We start from the raw sequence: 20553 nt of genomic DNA, 5'->3' as shown, positions 1-20553 counted from the left end.
CAATAAAGGAAAAGTCTGGAATTCCTTTGAGGCATTTCAGGCAGCTGAGAAGAGCCTGATAAGAGTGGACTTGGACTTTGGAGCTTTGTAACTTTGTGGAACGCTAAAGGAAAGGGAAAAACTGGGAAAGAGTCATAGGTCCTTTTTAAAACAAAACTTTCTGCCTGCAAATATCAGAATGACTGTCGGATAGCAACCTGTCGAGTGTTTCCTGCCTTCCGCCCAATGACTGCTGGGATAATCTACAGCTCCCCCTTGCAAGGTGGAAGGATAAGTGGGTTAGAAAATGTGTGTGTGTGTGTGTGTGTGTGTGTGTCAGATAGCAAAGCTGACTGACATTTACTGCACTGTTGTTGCTTGGCAGTCAGAAGCAAGAAAAAAGACCTCATATTTTTTCTTCCTCCAGAAGAATGTAGTGTTAATGCCTGCCTCACTCAGGTGCACTATAAAAAGTGATGTGTTAACAACACACTTACTTGCATTACCTCTTTCAACCCTTTTTTGGCACATTGTTTTCTGATTTAAAACATTGTGTTAAAAGTAACACAAAATATATAAATCAACATAGAAATTAACCTCATAACCTCAACCAAAAACCAAATCATCACCATATGTTTTGAATGTTACTCAGAGTTTATTCAGTGTTTGTTTAATCTAAAATGGACCACTAAAAATAGTGTCACCAAATATTTCAACACGTTCAGTTGGAAACAACAAAATGTGTTGTCTCCAGCTGAACATACTGATGTGTCTAGTTTTAGTTACAGAATATTTTTCTAATGCATCTGTTTTAGGAGTGTACATGTACTTAAGTGAATTTTTGATGAATTTGTAATTTCAAATAATACTAATGTTCATGTATATTTGTGCAGGAACTAATGCGCTAATAATTACATTAATGATTACAGTTTAATCATTAACTTTTAGATATTAATTTCATCCTGTTTTGTTGGATCAGCATATGTACTGCTTTGGAATTGCCCACGTTTCTGACTTTTAAAGTGTATAATGTATTTATGATTTATCATTTTTTAGATTATAATGTTTGTAATTTATTTTACACCAAACTTGCTTCCAAATGAGAATAATAAACTGTAGTTCCTATACTGCAATTTTCTGGACAGTCTCTTTTTGCATTTTTATTTTATTTTATTTATTACATCTGGCTCAAATACACCAAAAGAAGACTAAGATTAAAAGATTAAATGACCCTTATTATTCCCCCAATATGGGGAAATTTCACCTCCGCATTTAACCCATCTGTGAAGTGAAACACCACATACACACTAGTGAGCACACTCACACTAGGGGGCAATGAGCACACTTGCCCAGAGCGGTGGGCAGCCCAATCCGCAGCGCCCGGGGAGCAGTTGGGGTTAGGTGTCTTGCTCAAGGACACCTCAGTCATGTGCTGTCGGCTCTGGGGATCGAACTGGCGACCTTCCGGTCACGAGGCTGGATCCCTAACCTCCAGCCCACAACTGCCCCGAAAGAAAATCACAGCATGTGATTTTCAATATAGCATGTTGAATGGAGTTAGGTCAGTAGTATTAGTATTAGTCAGTTGTAACATGTTCCAACAGAGAAAAGTGAAATGTCTGTTTTTACCAAATGCTTCCTATGTCGTGGGTCACTCTTATTGACACATTAACACAGCAGCTAACAGTCGTTCTTTTTCTAAGTCATTTTTTTCCTTTTACTTTTACTAGATGTGTTCCTTTTAGAACCTTTTTGTCACATTTGCTTCCAGACTTTACTGATATTTAGTGGAATCATTTCTTTCTTCTATCCCCATAACCTTGCCTGTACAACTGGCTGCCACACAACCCCAAAGCATGATAGATCCACCCCTATTCTTAACAGTTGGCAAGGATTTCTTTTCATCTAATGTTGCTATTTTTTTTCTAAGATGCTTTGCATTGTGCTCTTTAGACATTAGCTTTTGTGATGAGATCACAGTTAGGCTTTTCTTTTCATGTAGACGATTTTCTTTAATAACCCTGCATAGAGGGCCAGCAAAAATGCCTGTAGGTCCTTGGCAGGGATGAGTGGGTTTTGCTTTGCATACGTGACCAGTCAAAGTGAAGTTCTTTGGAGATTTATCTTGGAATTCCAGATCTATTCTCAACCTCAAAAAGTTTTTCCTAATTAATATTTCTTAGACGTTTCAGACAGTGGAAATTACATGCATAAAGTGTTCAGATACATTTCATAGTGTTCTTTTACTTTGTAAGAGTCGAATTCTGTGTAAAGGTTTTTCTTTTCTCTTTGCAAAGCAACAAAATCTGGAATTTGCCCAACATTTTGCATACATTTTACAAATTTGAATTTGAAGGCAGTAACAGTCAGGCATTTTGTTTTAATTGTAATAGTCGGGCTCACCTCAACACACAGCTTGGGCTCTGGGACATATCTCCTTGAGAGGGGCTGGACTTTATTCTGTTCTGGAGTTGCCCATGGTGAGAGGTGGTGGGCAGGTGTGGGCTTTCTCATAGCCCCTTGACTCGGTGCCTGTATGTTGGGGTTTTCTCCAGTGGACGAGAGGGTAGCTTCCCTACGCCTTCGGGTTGGGGGAACGGGTCCTGACTGCTGTCTGTGCTTATGCACCAAACAGCAGTTCAGTGGCTGGGGAAAGGGAGGTCTGGGCCTCATTGCTTAGGATGCTGCCTGCGCAAGACCCGAACCCCGGAGAAGCGGAAGATGATGGATGTAGTAGTCTTTCACATTGTTGTTTGTACTGGTTTTCTTGTCTTATTGCAAATCAGGGCAAAAAACTAGTACAAATTACAATTTGCAATTATAGTATTCGATCTGGTGTTTGTTGTTTAGACGTTTTGCATGGCTAAAACTCAGTCTGTTGCAAACGCTATGTAGGAACAGAGCAGAGTGTAGATGAGATCAAGATTGTCATTGGCATTTTTCTCTTACAGAAAAAGTTATTGTACTCTCTGAGTGATGTGTATTTCATCTGAGGTTTATTAGACAACAAATTTATTTTTCAGTTATTGTTTTTTTTCCCCCAGTCTGTACACCAGTAAGGACATTTGTCATTATGACAAGAGTGGAGAAGCAGCCTGAGTATTTTTCCTCTCTCTCCTTCCTCTCTCACACTCGTTATTCCATCCCTCTTTCTCCCCCTTTCCTCCATCTGTCTGTTTCTAAATATTTGGCTATCTGTGGCTTCAGTTTGTCCTCTCCATCTGCACTGAGACAGAGACGAGCGTGTGCACGTTTTCTGGAGAAGAAAGTGATTGTTTGGAAGAAACAAAATCAATGAAAGAGAAAAAGAAGCAATGTCTGTGAGGCAAAGAAGAGTGTGTCAGGCAAAGTGCACACGCACACATACACACAGAAGCAGCCTTTTGATGGCGGCGAGGCAGCGGACCATGAGGAGCATTTTTAGTGTGCGACTCATGAAAGCAGAGAGAAAGAGAGAAAAGAGACATTGAAAAGAGGAAGAGCGATCAAAGGAAAAGAGAGAGGGAGAAAATGAGAAGAAAGAGCAAGAGATAGAGACGAAAAGAGTGTAAAAGATGGCAGAAAGAGATAGTTAAAGAAGAGAGAGTTAAGAGAGACACTGAAGGAAGGAATGAAAAGAAAGGGAAAGGAAGAGAGTGATGGAATGAGAAAAGTAGAGGGAGAGAAGTAGAGAAAGGATTGAAGCGAAACAGAAAGGAAACCCAAAGGAGGAAAAAAAAGAGCGGAAGAGAGAGAAAGAGGAGAGAGTAACAGAGCAGAGTGAAAAAAAAGAATGAGAAAGAAAGAGAAATGCAGGAGAGGAAGTGAGATAGAAGGAATAGGAAAGACAGGAAGGTCAGGAAAGAGAAGGAGGGAGAAAGAGAAAAAGGAGGGGAGACAAAAAGAGAGAGCTCGAGGGGAAAAAAGAGCAGAAGATAGAGAAAGAAAAAAAGAAAAACAAAGAGAGAGAGGGGGAAGGAGGGAGAAAAACGGATTGAGATAAAGAGAAAGAATGAGAGAGAGAAGAGAGAGAAACAGAAGGAGAAAGCATGGGACAGTGAAAAGAGAAGTGAAAAAGCAAAAGAGAGAGAGACTGAGAAATGCAAAGAGAAAGAAAGTGGGAGAAAAGATGGAAAGAAAAAGTGAAAGATGGAGAGAGAGCACACTGAGGGGGAGCAGACAGTGTGTGCAGACACGCAGGAGAGCAGAAGCGACAGAACAAGCGGATGAGTGCACGGGATGGAGTGACCAGTGGAGAGGGAGAGAGAGAGTGAGCACGGCGTGGCGTGTCGGCAGCACAGGAGCAGCGAGCTGCTGCCGCGCACTAATGCTGCTCCCGGTGGTGAGGAACGAGCGCGGGGTGGACGATCACAGTGGGCGAGAGAGAGGAGGAGCGGAAGGCAGAGAGAGGGGCGTGTTTGATTGACAGGATGAGGAGGTGGGGCTTAAAGGCAAGTTGATGAATCTTAGTGCTCCAGTGGCTGGTGTTTATCAGAGGACGAAGTGCAAGACCACGAGCAGCGGCTGGAGAACACCACTGAAACGAGGGAAATAAAAGAGAGGAAAAGAGAGAGAGGGGCTGAAATCAGAGCGTGTCACAACAGATTTCACATCAGCGGCGATCCGCTCTCCTGCAGGCAAGAGCTGTGTGTGTGTGTGTGTGTGTGTGTGTGTGTGTGTGTGTGTGTGTGTGAGTGACTGAGTGAGTGAGCAAGCTAGCGTGAAGTGTAGCCTTCACACCAGGCAGCTGCTCTTACACACACACACAGAGGGAAACCGAGGAGGAAGAGAGAAAGAATAGAAAGAGTGAAAGGGAAGGAAGAACAAGGAATGGTGGGGTAGAGGGAAAGAGAGAGGGAGAGTGCAGAGAGTGAAGTTGGAAAGAAAGGGATAGAGAGAGCATTGAGGTTGTGACAGAAAAAGGAAGTGTGTTGGGGGGAGAGAGAGAGAGAGATGGAGAGAGAAGAGCATTGAGGTCGAGGGGGGAGAGAAAGAGAGAGAGAAAGGAAAAGGAGAGTGTTGATGGAGAGAGAGGCAGATTGGTGGTCGGACTGGAAGTGAAGGAGCGACCACACATGCAGCGAGAGCGAGCTGGAGGTAGACTCTGAATGAAGATAACAGATTTGTGGCTGTACATGGTGCATCCGTTGTCACGGTAGCGGCCAGTGCAGGATTTGGCCGGTGAGCTGCGACGAAGCGCTGCTGGAGCAAGAACTTCACGGGCAAGCCGGACAGAGAGAGAAAGAGAACGATGCGGATCAGCTGATCACCGCCGCACACGAGCCGGACAGACATTGTCAGCTGGCGCTGAGCCAGTCTGCGCTCGTCCTCGTCATCCCTCTCTCTTTCACCTCTCTGTTTATCTGCGTCCTTGTTTCACCTGTTCCTTTCTGCTGCTGCTAAACAAAACCTTCTATTCACTCTCAAGTGCTCTTTGCTCTTTAATATCTCTCGTTCGTTTCTTCATTTCTTTGTGTTAGTGGTAGTTTGTTGTTGTGGTGGCTGGAGGTTTGATCAGAAAGAGCCTGCAACTGTCTTCAGTTTTCTATTCTCAGCCCAGTTCACTCAGGGCATGCTGACCAGATGGAGCGAAAAAGAGAGAGAGAGAGATGCAGCGTAGAGGTCTTGCCAGGGTGTTTATGAACTGTAGCCAGTGGGCATGAACTGGCCCTCCACATGAGCTGAATGTTCCCTGCTTGAAGACTGCATGCTTGATGTGTTTTATTTCTCAGTCCGTATGGAGTTGAACCTGTGCTGAATGGGAAGTGTGCTGTTATCAGTAGTATTAGACATTAGGTGCCCTTGTAAGGGATTGACGTTGTGGCAGATTGAAGTGAGCTTGAATGGCTTATCAGCTACAGTTTAATTACTGGCAGGTTCATCACAGCCTTAGGATCAAAGTTTTTGTTGTTGTTGTTTAATGAAGAGATCATACATAACCAACAGCGGACGCCTTGCATGGAGAAGATGGATAACGGATTTATCAGCATGACAGAAAAATAGTGCTGACTAAGGTTGAAGGTATATATAAAGATATATGTAGTACTAATTAAGGAAGGGTGAGGTATACCTGCATATAGACTTGTAGTAGTTCTTTAATGTGACCGGTTAGTAAGTAGGTTAATAAAAAAAGCCTTGATTTTTGGCTCTCTGTATGTAGATTTATGTAATTTCCTGCGTGAATGGTGGAACAAGATGACACATCATAAGGGTATATGCTGAAAAGGATAGTGTCAAAACTAGTGCCAGGGGCCAGTTGTCCCACTACCATTTTTGTCACCTTGGTGCTTAGCCCCCTGCGTATTGCCCTGCTGGAGCCCCATGAGTGCCCCGGCCGCGGAGGCCTGGTTGGGAGATGAAGCAGTTGTGCCCTCTGCTGCTCTAGCGGCCCTGTGGGCCCTCATGGCTCAGGAAGGCCCCTGCCCCTCCGACCCCGAACCTGCCCCTGCGCCCTCTACCTCCTCTTCCCCACCCCATCTGGCGTCCCGCCGCCGTCACCAGGCCCGTCCCGGGACACCACGGGCTTCTGCCACCCCGTCCCAGCAGCTCCCGACATTAGCCCTTCTGGCTCGGACTCGTTTGCACGGCCTGCGTCAGGCCTGCACTCCGGCCAGTTCTGTGGGTCGCCGGGCTTTCTGGACGCTGGCCCTCTGCACGTCGATGGGCCTGCTGTTGTCCTGGTCATCAAATCGGCTGCTGCACTGGCTCGCCTTCCCCACACATACACGAGTACACACAGAATGGGCGCGAGAACTGGCCTTCCCTGCTGTCACCATCTGCAACAACAACCCAGTGCGCCTGTACCGTCTCACCAAAAGCGACCTCTACTTCGCCGGTCACTGGTTGGGCCTCCTGCTGGCCAACCGCACGGCCCGGCCACTGGTGCTGGACCTGCTGCATGAGGACAGAAGAGCTTGGTTCAGAAAACTCTCAGACTTCCGCCTCTTTCTGCCACCGAGGCACTTTGAAGGAACCAGCCTGGAGTTCATGGACCGTCTGGGTCACCAATTGGAGGACATGCTGCTGGGCTGCAAGTACAGAGGAGAACCATGTGGTGCTCACAACTTCTCCACAGTGAGTGTGTCTCTATCATTTTCTCTAGCAAAGTCGCTGTCTATACATCTCTCTATCTCTTCTCCTTGGTTTTAAGGTCTTGTGGAGGTAATCATTTGTTCACCAGCAAAGTAATGCAGAGATGTATGATTTGCTGTTTTCTGTAGACTTAACTTTTGCAATAAATATGTCCTTTATTTTCTTCTATTTATTTTTATTTATTTGTTAAAGGAATATTTTGCCTTACACAATTTTCTCCTTATGACAAATGTGCCCAAACTTTGTATCTTTAGTTTTGCACGGGAGCTACAAGGGTAATGTAGCTAACAGGTAGTGCAAGCTTATACCTCACCAATTGTATTGTATTCTGGTGCCAAAGGTTCTGGTTCTCTGTGAAGTCGAAAAAAGCACCCTAAGTGCATTTAGACAACTCTTCCATTGTATTGATTCAGTCCAGTCTGTCTTATCTACCTTTTATTGGTGCAGATCTTTCAAAATGTTCTTTAGTTGGGTCCATTTTGACAGGTGTGAGCACTCCACCCTTAGTCAGGTCTGCACCAAAGAACTGAATTGTGGTCTGGCGTAAAGTGCAGGTCCTTATCCTCTTCCAAGCGGTCCCTGGTTCAGTTTGCTGCTGGTGGGAACACATTTGGCCCATACCAGAGTATGTTTTCTTTTCTTCGAGCTGCATGTCAGTGCTGTACTGGCCACATAATCTGTTTGTTTTAACATGACTCTTGATGAACGCTCCTAATTTTTAATTTAATTTTTATCTATTTATTTATTTATTATTGCATAGTACATTAGTAAATTTTGTTCACTCAGATGTCTTTTCAATTCTGCAGTCTCTTACTCAATTGCATTTAGAATAGCTCTGGACTTTAAGGAAAACTGGGAAAGGAGGTTAGCCATAATCAGTTGTGATCATACAATGGATGATGAGAAGGAAGTGTTGGACTGGTGGAAAGATTTCATCTTTCTTGCACAGCTTGCCCAAAGTGTGTAAGCATTCCTGAAAATAGAAGCGGTAGTGAGTAGAGGAACTTTTTAACAGTTTTTTTAACAGAGGAGATTGGTAAAATAAATTTACCCCAGCAACTAATTTCCTTAGTAACAAATTATTTAAGGTGGAGCAGAAACTTTGAATAAGACGCAGATGAATGAGAAGCCAAGTTTAGCTTTTAGCAAGTTTGGTTTGAGTTCAATTCTCAATTTTAGCAGAACCATTCGGGCCTGATCAAGTTGGGCTCTAAATTTGCAGGTACGGGTCAGGTTCAGACTTAAAGATGCTTCCCCTCTTTCATCTCTTTGGCTATTGATCATGGTTGAGTATAGGAGTACAATTTGTGGCAAAAGATAAATAGCAAATCTGCACTGGAAAGGAAAACAAGATTAGAGATTTTTGATTAGACGGCTGATTTTTTAGATCTTTTAATGAAAGTGTAAATGAACAGAAAACAATTCGGCGACGGAAATGGGAAGAGATATTGAAATCTGGATTTAGTAAATGGAATAGGGATTAAGTGAGGCACTGAAATACACTGTGACGCTATGCTTTTTTTTCTGTGACTCAGAAATGGTAATTTGCTACGATATGATAAGTCTCGGGGTGGGGAAAAAGAGCTTTATAGGGGGATTTAGAGATTTGCATATGTTTGGTTAAGTTGGCAAATGGCATCAGGCATATGCTACATATAGCAGCATGAATGCAGACAGGTGCCGGAGCTTGAATTGGTTTATGTTATAATCTGCTACATGTGCCAGAATTGTGTACTTGGAGCAGGTATTTGGACTAAAAAGGCTAACAGTAAAAAGTACAATGAGACTTCGGCTTGTCCACATCCCCTTCCTTTGTCTCTCTGTGTCTCTCACTCTTTCTCTCTCTCTCTCTCTGTGATTTCTCATGTGCTGTGATGTGAGAAGCGGAACAGAGGCAGATGTTCTCTCTGAGGCTGTGCAGCCATGAAGCCGCTCTGTGGGGAAACTCCCCTGCAAGTGTGTGTCTTCTCCACCACACGCCCTCACACTCAGTCTTAATTAGGCCTTATGTCACAGGGGCATTTTCTCTTTGGTTTTCGTTGATGGCTCTGCAGTCTATTGATACTCCATCACCACGAATGTTGCCTCCATAATAACTCCTGCTGAGTGTAGCTGGAGTTTTTTGTTGATGTAGGCTAGTAGGAAGAATGGTTTTGTTAAATTTGGGTAATGTTTGTTTTGAAGTATTTTTTTCTACAAAAGCTCATTTTTTTATTTGCTGAAAGAGGTTTAAGCTATGGTTATGTTTAGGGTCAAGCTAGAAAAAAGACCAATGGCATATGGTCAGTGGCATATGAAAACCTCATACATATACACTCACCGGCCACTTTATTAGGTACAACTGCTCAGTTGCTTGTTAACACAAATAGCTAATCAGCCAGTCACATGGCCGCAACTCCGTAGAGTTGTAGAGGTGGTCAAGACAACTTGCTGAAGTGCAAACCGAGCATCAGAATGGGGAAGAAAGGTGATTTAAGTGACTTTGAACGTGGCGTGGTTGGTGGTGCCAGATGGGCTGGTCTGAGTATTTCAGAAACTGCTGATCTACTGGGATTTTCACACAAAACCATCTCTAGGGTTTACAGAGAACGGTCAGAAAAAGAGAAAATATCCAGTGAGCGGCAGTTGTGTGGATGAAAATGCCTTGTTGATGTGAGAGGTCAGAGGAGTATGGGCAGACTGGTTTGAGATGATAGAAAGGCAACAGTAACTCAAATAACCAACAAAAATCTCTGAGGAATGTTTCCAACACCTTGTTGAAAGTATGCCATGAAGAACTAAGGCAGTTCTGAAGGCAAAAGGGGGTCCAACCTTTTACTAGCAAGGTGTACCTAATGAAGTAGCTGTTGTGTTTTTACTGTTGTTGTCGGAAAAAACCTTGTATCTATTTTTGACGTTTTTCAGTTTTTGACATAATTTGAAAATGGCTGTTGCCTATTTACATTGTGTGTAAATTTCATAATGAATGGTCTGGTGTTTAAAAAACTGAAAACGAGTGTTCTGAAAAGAAAGGAACTTGTTTTAATATTGGTTTTGATGTTGTTGATTTCTATGCAATTTTCTGTTACATTTGTTTCCTGCCTTTTGATTGTTTTATTAACGTTAAAACTGTTAACAACTTGTAATTAATAACTAAAACAAACATTTTGTGTGTATTTGTGTGTATGTGGTATGTAAGGGTGCATCCACATGCGTGTGTTTGTGTATATATGTTTGTTTGTGTACTAGCCCTCTCTCTCTCTTATTTATTAAAGGTAAATCCACTCTAGCTTAGCCTAGACGCCTTTCATAAGAAGGTAAACACACGCTCAGTGTAGTGGAGGCCATTCTTCTTCACCTTGCTGCCAATTTTTATCAACTTCCTCCTCATCGGCTTAGCTTCGCTCACCCCCTCGTATTCATTAACTCACTTTCGCTGGGTGGAGAGAAAAAGCCCACTGGAGGAGCAGTCGTACTTGCTAGTGATAATTGCTGATTATTTATGCAGATAACTGAGGATAATTACTGTTGGTAATTGATGATAGTCAGCCAGTTCTTGAATATGACTCAAACAGATTCCCAGTTAGCGCTTTGAGTCAGTGTTATCAGCATAAACTATATTAAAATTATATTATTTTTTGATTATTTCTCATTTGTAGCTCTTCCACTTTGGAAGCTGGCTCGTTCTCTTAGATTTTCCAGCAAGATGGTGCACCACCACATTATGGGTGTCAGGTCTGAGCATTCCTAGATGAACAGTTTCCTGGAAAGTGGATTGGTCGTCGTGGGCCAGTTGAATGGCCCCCAAGGTCTCCTGATCTGACCCCCTTAGACTTTTATCTTGGGGTCATTTGAAGGCAATTGTCTATGCTGTGAAGATACGAGATGTGCCGCACCTGAAACTACGGATACTGGAAGCCTGTGCTAGCATTTCTTCTGCGGTGTTGCTATCAGTGTGTGAAGAGTGGGAGAAGAGGGTGGCATTGACAATCCAACACAATGTGCAACACTTTGAACACATTTTATAAGTGGTCAGAAACTTGTAAATAACTCATGAAAGAATAAAGTTACGTTAAAACCAAGCACACCATTGTTTTTCTTGTGACATTCTCAATAAGTTTGATGTGTGACACAACCCTCTTCCTGTTGAAAAACCTAAAGTTGGATCCAAAAAGGCCGACTTCAGAATGTCCGCCATGGTCACCACCCATCTTGAAAAGTTTTCCCCCTCCCATATACTAATGTGCCACAAACAGGAAGTTAATATCACCAACCATTCCCATTTTATTTGGGTGTATCCATTCCTATTCTGGAAAAAAAAAATCTTAATCTGGTCCTACTCTTGACTCAGACTTGATGTATTCAGGTCTTGGTCTTGACACAGACTGGTCTCTATTGACTCTATAGAAAGTTATTCTATAATGAAAGCTTGACAGGATTGTGGAAGGGTTTATTTTGTACTATGCAGTGTCTGTAGCTAACAGACTCCACTTGCACTCCCAACCCAGCGACTCAAGACTTGACTCTCATGAAGTGACTTGTAAACATTGCTGGTATACACACATATGACAGAGATTACAAAGTATTTAAGGCCTTTGTGCTGTTCAGGTAATTACTTTCCTGTATGTTACTTAGCATCATGTACTTACTGTGAATCTACTATATTGATGAAATAACTGTTATTGTGTTTGTTATTTATAAGAAATTGAATTATTTGTGAAACGGGTGTATTTTAGCGTATTGTTAAAGTCGTAATCTAACACAGTAAAATGCACTGCAAAGTTAAAGCAGGGAGACCTGTTTACAGATTCTCTGAATTGTTTTGTATTCACTGAGACGTCGTCACTGAACTTTTGAGGTGACTGAGGTGTTCACACATACATTTTCGTCTCCATGGTGACAGTGTTTGCCTGCCACGTATGTCTGTGGATGGGAATGGATGAGTTTCATTTGCTTTAATGCAGCGCTTGATTAGTTTGGTCTGGTGCTGTAATGATCCTGGAGCTGGGAGCTTTCCATCAGGGGGTATCGGGAGTGGAACGAAACAAGGTGCAGTCTGATCTGATGTTGGAGCTGTGATGGATTTGTCAATGTTCTCCTCAGGAAATGCAGTGAACATATAGCATAAGACGGTTAGGGGTTGCTGTCTACTTCACTTTAGCGCTTCTTATATACAGTTTTTTGATGTCTTCAAGTGTTTGTGTTTGTTTGTGTATGTCTGTACTGTCTAGTAGTAGTAAGACAAGAAGACTGGAAAGAAGCTGGTATATTTAGAATTAGGCCCATGTCCCGTTACAGATAATTGAGTTACCATGGTAACTACAACTGGTGATTGTAGAAGCATGTTTACCACCAGTTTACAAAAGAGGGTTATTCATTTATTGATTTATTTCATGCAAACCATAACAAGACACTAGTATTCCAGACATTAACATAACTAAACCTTTGAACATATTGGATCATATGATGTCCTGCATTAATATGTCTTGCAGACAAATATCATGCCTGTACAAAGAGGATTAAACATCAGGCAGTGTATTTTATGTAATAACTTTTAGAAATTTAACTTACCAAACATTTGGTTACGATCACCATCACTGAACAATTCTGACTCCAAGTTTCTCTAAAAGTGGGGCTCTGAATTACTTTATGTATTAACCTTCTTGCCAGCTACCTGTACTTACTTATTTCAAAAAGAGTTTAGTTAGTAGTAATGTGCACCTGTAATGTTGCATGTATTGTGCACAGTTCCAGCAATGAAAATGAATTGAAATACAGGACATAGAGATTAATTTGTGTATTGTCATTTGGTCAGATATGATTGAAGTAGCCTGTAACTGAACATTTCTCTCAGAAGAAACTTAAATCCTTCAATTCAAGGTTCTGAATGCAGTGTGGATTTTCTCTGGTGGCTTTTTCTCAAGAGTTGTGCAAACCTGCAGTGTTTACAGAAAGCAAAGTCTCAGATGCCAGGAGTCTTTGCTGTGATATCCTGCAGCTTTACTGGACTTTAGAAGAGTCTGGAGTGTTAGGTCATCAGCAGGTGAAGTGTGAAGTTAGAGTAGAATGACATAAAACCTACTTTGCGTCAAACTTTCATGGCAGCTGCATTTCTCCCGCTGGTGGTTCTCTGCTGTGAAGAAGCACTCACTGCTGTTTTGAGAGAGTGAAGGATTGATAGAAGTTACAGTCTGCTTCACTTTAGTCCATCACTTATTCTCTTACACAGCCCTTTTGTTGGCTGTCTTCAAGCCGTATATAGCTCTTTGCGGAGACCAAATGTACTCATGATGTTAGAAAACACAAACTTTTCGGTGTTGTGGGCACACTCGGTTTGCTCCTCATGAGGGAAAATGCTTTTAACAAAACCAGACAGATAAAAGTGTAGCTGTTATTTGAAAAGTTATTAGCTTTGAGTTCCTGAAGTGGAAAAGATAATTTGCCCAATAACCTAATGCACAGTGTTCCAACACTCAACTTGATTTGTTTTTCAGTCAACCTGTCCATTAAGTACAGTTTATTGATTTTCAGGGTCAGAAAAACATATTTAACAGGAATGACACTTTTTTTCTATTTCCTTTTCTCAGTAAAAGCTTCCTTACAGCTGCACATCCTTCCAGACTCATAGCACTGAGTTGTCCTCTCACAGTGGAAGGATGAACAGAAACACCAGTGGTTGTTTTCAGATCTGAAGCAGCTTGATTTTGATGAAAACTTTAATATATGCTGATGGGGACAGTTTTGGTGGTCTACCCTTGCACGGTTAGAAACGTCTGATTCCCCCCACGCCCATCCTATTTTCTTTTGATTTCTCCTTGGAAATGGATTATCTTATATCTTCTCAGAGATATCTCCTGAAAAATGAATAACTTAATATAAATAAAATACTTAAAAATACTTAATGGCTGGAAATTTAGTTAATGGAGGGTGGTCTCTGACTCATGCACTGTACTGCATATGCTTGTGATTATAAATTCTATGGCAAACAGTTCTGCTGTAAAGCTAAGCTTCAATCACAATGCCCGAGGCAGCAGTCATTAGCTTAGAGACTGGCATGACAACCAAAGCTTCAAAACAGCTCAACAGCAGGACTCAGATATATGCTGGATTTGTATGCATTTATGCATTTGTGTTTTGGATGTCTGCCCACATACACTATATATGCTATATATAATATATGATCACATCTGTGTATGTATTGTATCTCAATATTCCCTGCTTCCCCTCATCCCCCCTGTGCAGTGCGGTTGCCTTGGCCTTGACAACCTATCAGCTTCTATTAGAAACGCGGGGGCTGGATTTGTCTATCTGGGCCCTGAACGTCGCAGCTAATTTCATTAACACACTGACACATCACAGTGCATATCCCCAGGCACGCACACGCACACATACACTCACACCCAGGGAGGCCAAATTTACACATGATACCACAATACAGTCACAAAACAAAGCTACATTAGCTGTTAATGTATGCTGTTTACCATCTGGAAAGTGTATACTAGGGAAAACACAACAGTTCAGGGAGGGACAGAACATACCCGCAAAGGGAATTTCTCAAAATAAGAAATGCAACAAGAAAAAAAAGGAAAAGACGCAAACTTAACACATAATTCTGTAAAGGTCAAACAACAGATGCGCCATGTTGTGTTGCACAGCGTTCAAAAATCAGAAGCCATCATTGCTAATGAAGGTAAGCACACCGATGCCGACATTCCATGACTCCTGATCAATTTCTCAGCGTGTCACACCATGCAATAATTGGCTATTACTGCATTAAATTAGCGCTGTAATAAGACCACAGAAAGCCATAGTAGTTAACACATGGCTTGAAATTTACACAGAGAAAGGCAGTCAGTCTTTTAGGTGTGTAGACAAATGCTGATGGAAAGTTACCTCAATTAACATGACTAGCCTAGCCATTTTCATCTTTCAGCCCGGAAACAGCCAGTTTATGCAGATGTAAACAGATGCAAATCATGGTATTTGGTGCTAAACATTCTGTTTCATTCAGTTTATATAAGTAGAGTGTGAAAATAAACTTGAACGGAGCTTATGCTGGCTCCCCCTTCTGACCTTCTATAGCCGCAACGTGACGCAACATGGCAACATACTGTGCTGGTTTGCAGTTACTTGCTGCTATGCAGTTTATGCAGTTACTGTAAACTGATGTCAGTTACAAGTTAGAATTGGTCTGTTACTCTGTATTTGGCCTAAATCTTTTACTATTTTATTATTAAAATTGAAGCTCTTTCAGTGTTGGCGACACTCCTGATTAGCTCATTAGTGTATTGTGTTGTATTTTGTTATGAAAATGATAACATATCATATTGCCCGTTTCTGGGTATGTGGCTGTGTATTTTGTGCTGAAGTGCAGGCTCAGTGTTAGGGGTCATTTAATAGCAATGCCCCACCACTCGAACATTTTGCTCTACTACACCCACATCTTTTAGCCCACAGTTTTATAGTGTCAGACAGCAAAAATACAAACAAAGTGAATTTTGCACGTGTTGCTGTTAGCCACGCATACTTAGTATGAAATAATGCATTAACATTGAAGTGTTTCCTTTTTGATGGCTAAATTTTAGGGACATGCTGTATGTTGTGGGAAGATATGACATTTCCTTAAATGGGGAGACTTTTAGTGATTTTGTGTAAATGTACTGAATAATGCCCTACCACACATTTTACCGTATATTTTGACAAAGCATCTTATTCTTTCTTATTCTGTGCTTTATTGTGTTAGTATAATGGGTTGCAGTTTTTGAGCTATGGAACAAAAAATTTCAGGATCGTTGAGCTGAGCAGAACTGATGGGTTTCATACAGCATTCATTCAAACATTTTTACCCATAAGAAGTGACTGGTGAAATCTTGAGAGAGTACAAATACACCAGCCACAAATGTTATCACAAAAGACTTCACACTGACCATCATAGACTTTACATACAAATTCATATACTTATTAGCACCCATATATACTCACACTAGCAACCACTTGGGATACCATAGCAATAGCCCAGCAACAGAGCAATTGCCTACAACAGCTTATCAAGGAGCTGGGATACTAAAGCAATGGCTTAGCAACACCGTCGAACCACCTGGGATTCCATAGAATCAAGTCCATTCCACAAACTTTCCCCTTAAAGTCATAAAACATAAAACATAATTAATTTTTTTGGACTGTGTAGATATGTTGTGCTCCCACACGGGCTTTGTATGGTTTCTGGATGCCCAACTCATGGTGTGGTTCTGGCACCCTGCCTGGCTCAGTGTTTCATGTGCTCTTTAGCACTGTCTAAGCGCCTTGCTCATCTCTCCTGGTGCAGAAGCTATCATGGTCAAAAGGCAGAAGCAGCTCCTATTCTTGCAAATCAATAAATCCATTAGAGACCTGCTCTGCTTTATGATGCTCCATTTCTCTCTCTGTCTGTCTGCATGTCTGGGTGGAGTTGTGTGCACACTTGGGTGTTTGAAGCTTTGTGTTTTGTGTGTAGCAGCGAACAAAAGAGCTAATGTGTGTTTGTTGGAGTTTATCTGTTTGCCTATTTGTGTGTAATTATCCTTTATGAGAATGAATGAAGTGAATAGCCAACAATTAGCATACAAATGATAGAATGCTAATTACGTCTGATAACTCCTGTTCTTTGTAGGCAGGTTCTTTTTGAGATTTTTCTTTTGAAGAAGAACACTTATGACATTTCATATGTGTGAAATGGCACCTGCCTGCTGTGAACATCTGCATTACTTATGAAAAAAAGTACGCCTTGGGGCAAACAAGTTATGAAAGCAATTCATACTGGTGAAGCCCATCATGAGGGACTTTGATGTGCTAGACCAATAAAAGTGATTTAGGTATAGCTGTCTACACTTTCATTATGCATTTCCATCATTTGCTTAGTTTTGCAACCACCTTTGTTTATCTGTGAGCACTAAGTGCATGTTCTGACCTTTTAAGTTATTTTTGCCGCCCCACCACAATTTTGAGTAGCCGATCAGGGATTAGCCTTGATGGTTCCGTGTCTTTCTTTGTTAAGAATTAATTTGAACTCATTTTGGCGTTGAATTGCTATAGTGCAGGACTTTTCTATCTGCATCATTAAATTAAATTAAACAATTCTTTTACATTATAAGTCTTTACAGGGCTATGTGAAAATAGATAAATACCAACTGGTGGTTGGTTAGTGTAGTGGTTAACACCTTTGCCTTCTACGCTGTAGACTGGGGTTCAATCCCCGACCAGGGCAAGCCCCCTACACTATACCAATAAGGGTCCTTGGGCAAGACTCCAAAACACCACCTTGGCCTACCTGTGTAAAATGATCAAATTGTAAGTCACTCTGGATAAGAGTGTCAGCAAAATGCCATAAATGTAAATGTAAATAAATAAATGCACCATGATGGCCGCAATTTGCTGACGCATTTATATCACACAACATTGTTTTGCAAAGTACATAAATAAATTAAAATGGAAAAGCTTTTTACTGCAGCTTCCTCTTGGTGAAGGCATTGGCCAGCCCCTGAACCTGTTGCTTCAACTGCCTGAGAATCTCTGGCTCTGAATCAAAGGCTGTCAGAATCATGATAATGAGTCTTTAATCAACCCTGAATCAACTCAATATTCCAGCGTTTTTCAATGTAATCGCTATCTGCTGTCTCTGTATCGTAAAACGGATATTTCGGTCTGTTTCCATGTGCTTAGAAATGCACAAAATGAAAACATTTTGGCTCCAAACGCAACTGCACTTGCTAACTACCATCAACAAACATGAAGTCAAAGGCATTTATAAATGACGCTATGTAGTTTGTTCTTTCAGAGATGGGGCTGCTAATTCTGGTAGTGTGGTGTGGGCTGAGTTTTCACAGGCTCGTGCTTGACACTGTTTGCATACCAGAAAACCTTCTGAGGAAAGTTTGCATTACACTTGCATTATTAGATTGTGACAGGTATTTAGAACTTAACATTTCTCACACATTTATCCAATTCAGTGTCTGCCCACTCTCTATGATTATTACTGAGTGTCAAGTCAACATGTTTTCTGGTCTTTTATAACAGGCAAACACAATAAAATTTGTGTCCTTGGTAACCAGTCGTGCCCTACAGATGTAGCAGCTAAAGACTACGTTAAGTTTTCCTTTAGTACTGCAGAAGTCTGAAAGCTTCCACTAGAAATCAGGTTTGGTTCCAGCTGTGCCGTGTACTGCCTGGTTAGAGTGCTAGGTTAAATGTCTTATAAGTAAAATAAAAGTCAATTGAACATAAAATCTTCAGTTTGATTGACCCACAGAGAACCCATGGTAACTCCTAACTTTAGGAAAGTGTTCATATGGCTACAAAACAGTTACATTAGCCTTTCATGACTATTGACAAACCTATATAAGGGCAGTTGTCTGAGTTCAGAAACTTGTGAACCACCCCCACTGCAAACTTTGCATTTCCATTGTTGCTTAGGGAAGAATCCCACTACATTTCAAGTATTGCTAGGCTGGAAATGAATGTTTGACATTTTAAACAGAAGTATTTTGTTTTCTTGTTTATTCTTTAATCCAGTTTCTACATAAATGTTAAACGGCTTTGTTTTGTAGCTCAGACTCTTTGCTGAAGAGATGTTGAGATCATTGAGCTCTGAGTTGCCTCAGGTGAAATGCATATGTAAGTAGTGAGGGAGCTGAAATACAAGTATGAGGTTAAAGTATGAAAATCAATGTCCGCTTTTTATAGCAGGTCCCATGGTTACTTTAGTTACTTAGATACTGGGCCATTTAGTTCCTACTGTTAAGACTGTTGCACAAAAATCCCCATAGCAACAGGAGAAAAGGCATGTCTGATGAGAAAAGAGTACAAGCTACAGTATCCTGCAGTCTGGGTACATTGTTTAAAAAGTGGAGTAGCAGTAATAGATTAGTTACAAATGCAGCAGCTTAACATGTAAATAGAATATCAGTTAAGAAGTTCTAAATAATTTTTTTAGCTGGAAAAGAGTCACTCAGTAGTAAAGAGTATAGTATGTGTAGTAGGTTTGTAGTTAAAACCGTTAAAGGCCACACTTTGAGACCAGTCAAGAACCAAAAAAAAAAGCTGCAGAATATTTGAAATTTGTTTGTAGTGTACATGATGAATATCAAAACAGGAAATTGCTATGCTCTCTGAACAAAAGATAATAAATATGTATGTATATATATATATATATATATATATATATATATATATAATATACACATTAGGCTATCACAAGCTTGATTGGAATGACAGCAATGAAAAAAGATTCCTATTTTTCCCCACAGCTGTCACTTGTGAGTGTAACGCTAATAGTGCCAGAGTGCAGCAGAATACTGAACTTACTGTGTGCATGTTCTTTGTGACATAAACATGCCCTTTGTGGTATAAAGAGACAGCAGAAGGGTTTAAAATGTCCTGCGGTTTACACAATTGTGCTCTCTACTGGTCTCGAGAAAAATATCCTCCTTACTAAAGACCAAGGCAAATGTCAAAATGATGTTGAAGCTTAAAAAAACATGAGACCGTTAATTTACAGTCTCAAGACCAGACTTTAGTATGACATTAATGTGCTGTAATCATTGAACACAGAAAAGTAGGAGATATAAATAAACCCCTTGTATCCTAGACTGACTCTTATTATCAGTCTTTAAATATGATAATTGAGAAAGTCTTCCATTTCTATTCATAATTAAGTTATGAGAGTTAGACACTGTTATTCAGAGCTAAAGGAGTTAACAGAATAGATATTTTAAAACCAGACCTTAGGTTCTAACCGTGGAAATCTTACCCTTCACTATAAAAAGTTTCTTGTCCAAAGAAGTTAAAATGCAAGACTTGCAAAGTATATTAAGAAAATGACCAATGCTTTGTGTAGTGTTGTGCAGATTGTCTCTAACCATTGTAGTGATGGCTGGAGCTTCCCAGCATAATGTGGTTTTGTTTTTAGCCTAATGGTCATTTTTATCGTGACAGTTCATTTTACAGTAGTTTATATTGCAGTAGGATTATTCATGAATATGTATAGAGATTGTACTGTCCAGGTTATTGACTGCTGTCCAGGGCTTTAGATTGCTGGTTATTATGGGCAGTGTGAAGAGAGTGGATGCCAGCGGTGGTTTTTTAAACACTCAGAGTAATAAACTGCACAGTTCTTGCCTCATTTTCTACTGACCTTCTGGAGCTTTCTGTGTGGCAGTGCAGTAAACTATCGATCTGAGAGGAAGGGAGAGGGTAGCAAGTCACTGCAGAGATGGAACGGGAAGGCTAAGAGGTCTGCAGAATCTACTGTCCTATTAATGGTTCCCTGCTCTTCACACACATCTGATTTTCTCTCAGAGAAAAACACGGCCACTCTGATGGGGCACCACCGCTGTTCAGCATTTAAAAGAGAACAGCATGATCTCTCATGTGCATGCTTGTGGAAAGGTTGGATGGACTATATGGACATTTGCTATGAGTGTTTTCTCTGTGTATGCGGCATTCTGACTATTTTAATTGCCCAGACCTAATCTATCCTCCGCTGAGGAC

The 20553-nt window shown here is 41.1% G+C and overlaps 1 protein-coding gene across 1 annotated transcript in view; it reads left to right on the top strand.

The window, feature by feature from the left end:
• The first annotated feature begins 4116 nt into the window (after positions 1 to 4116).
• The window catches only part of asic2 (acid-sensing (proton-gated) ion channel 2), a 230702-nt gene continuing 214265 nt past the window's right edge, over positions 4117 to 20553 (top strand). Inside the window, exon 1 of the mRNA XM_037544501.1 lies at positions 4117 to 7032. Coding sequence (XP_037400398.1) covers positions 6280 to 7032 — 753 coding nt within the window. The 5' untranslated portion in view covers positions 4117 to 6279. The remainder of the gene's footprint in view (positions 7033 to 20553) is intronic.

Source organism: Pygocentrus nattereri, chromosome 14 (genome assembly GCF_015220715.1).
Source record: "Pygocentrus nattereri isolate fPygNat1 chromosome 14, fPygNat1.pri, whole genome shotgun sequence".
NCBI classification, from domain to species: Eukaryota; Metazoa; Chordata; class Actinopteri; order Characiformes; family Serrasalmidae; genus Pygocentrus; species Pygocentrus nattereri.
This window is presented reverse-complemented; position numbering and strand designations above follow the sequence as displayed.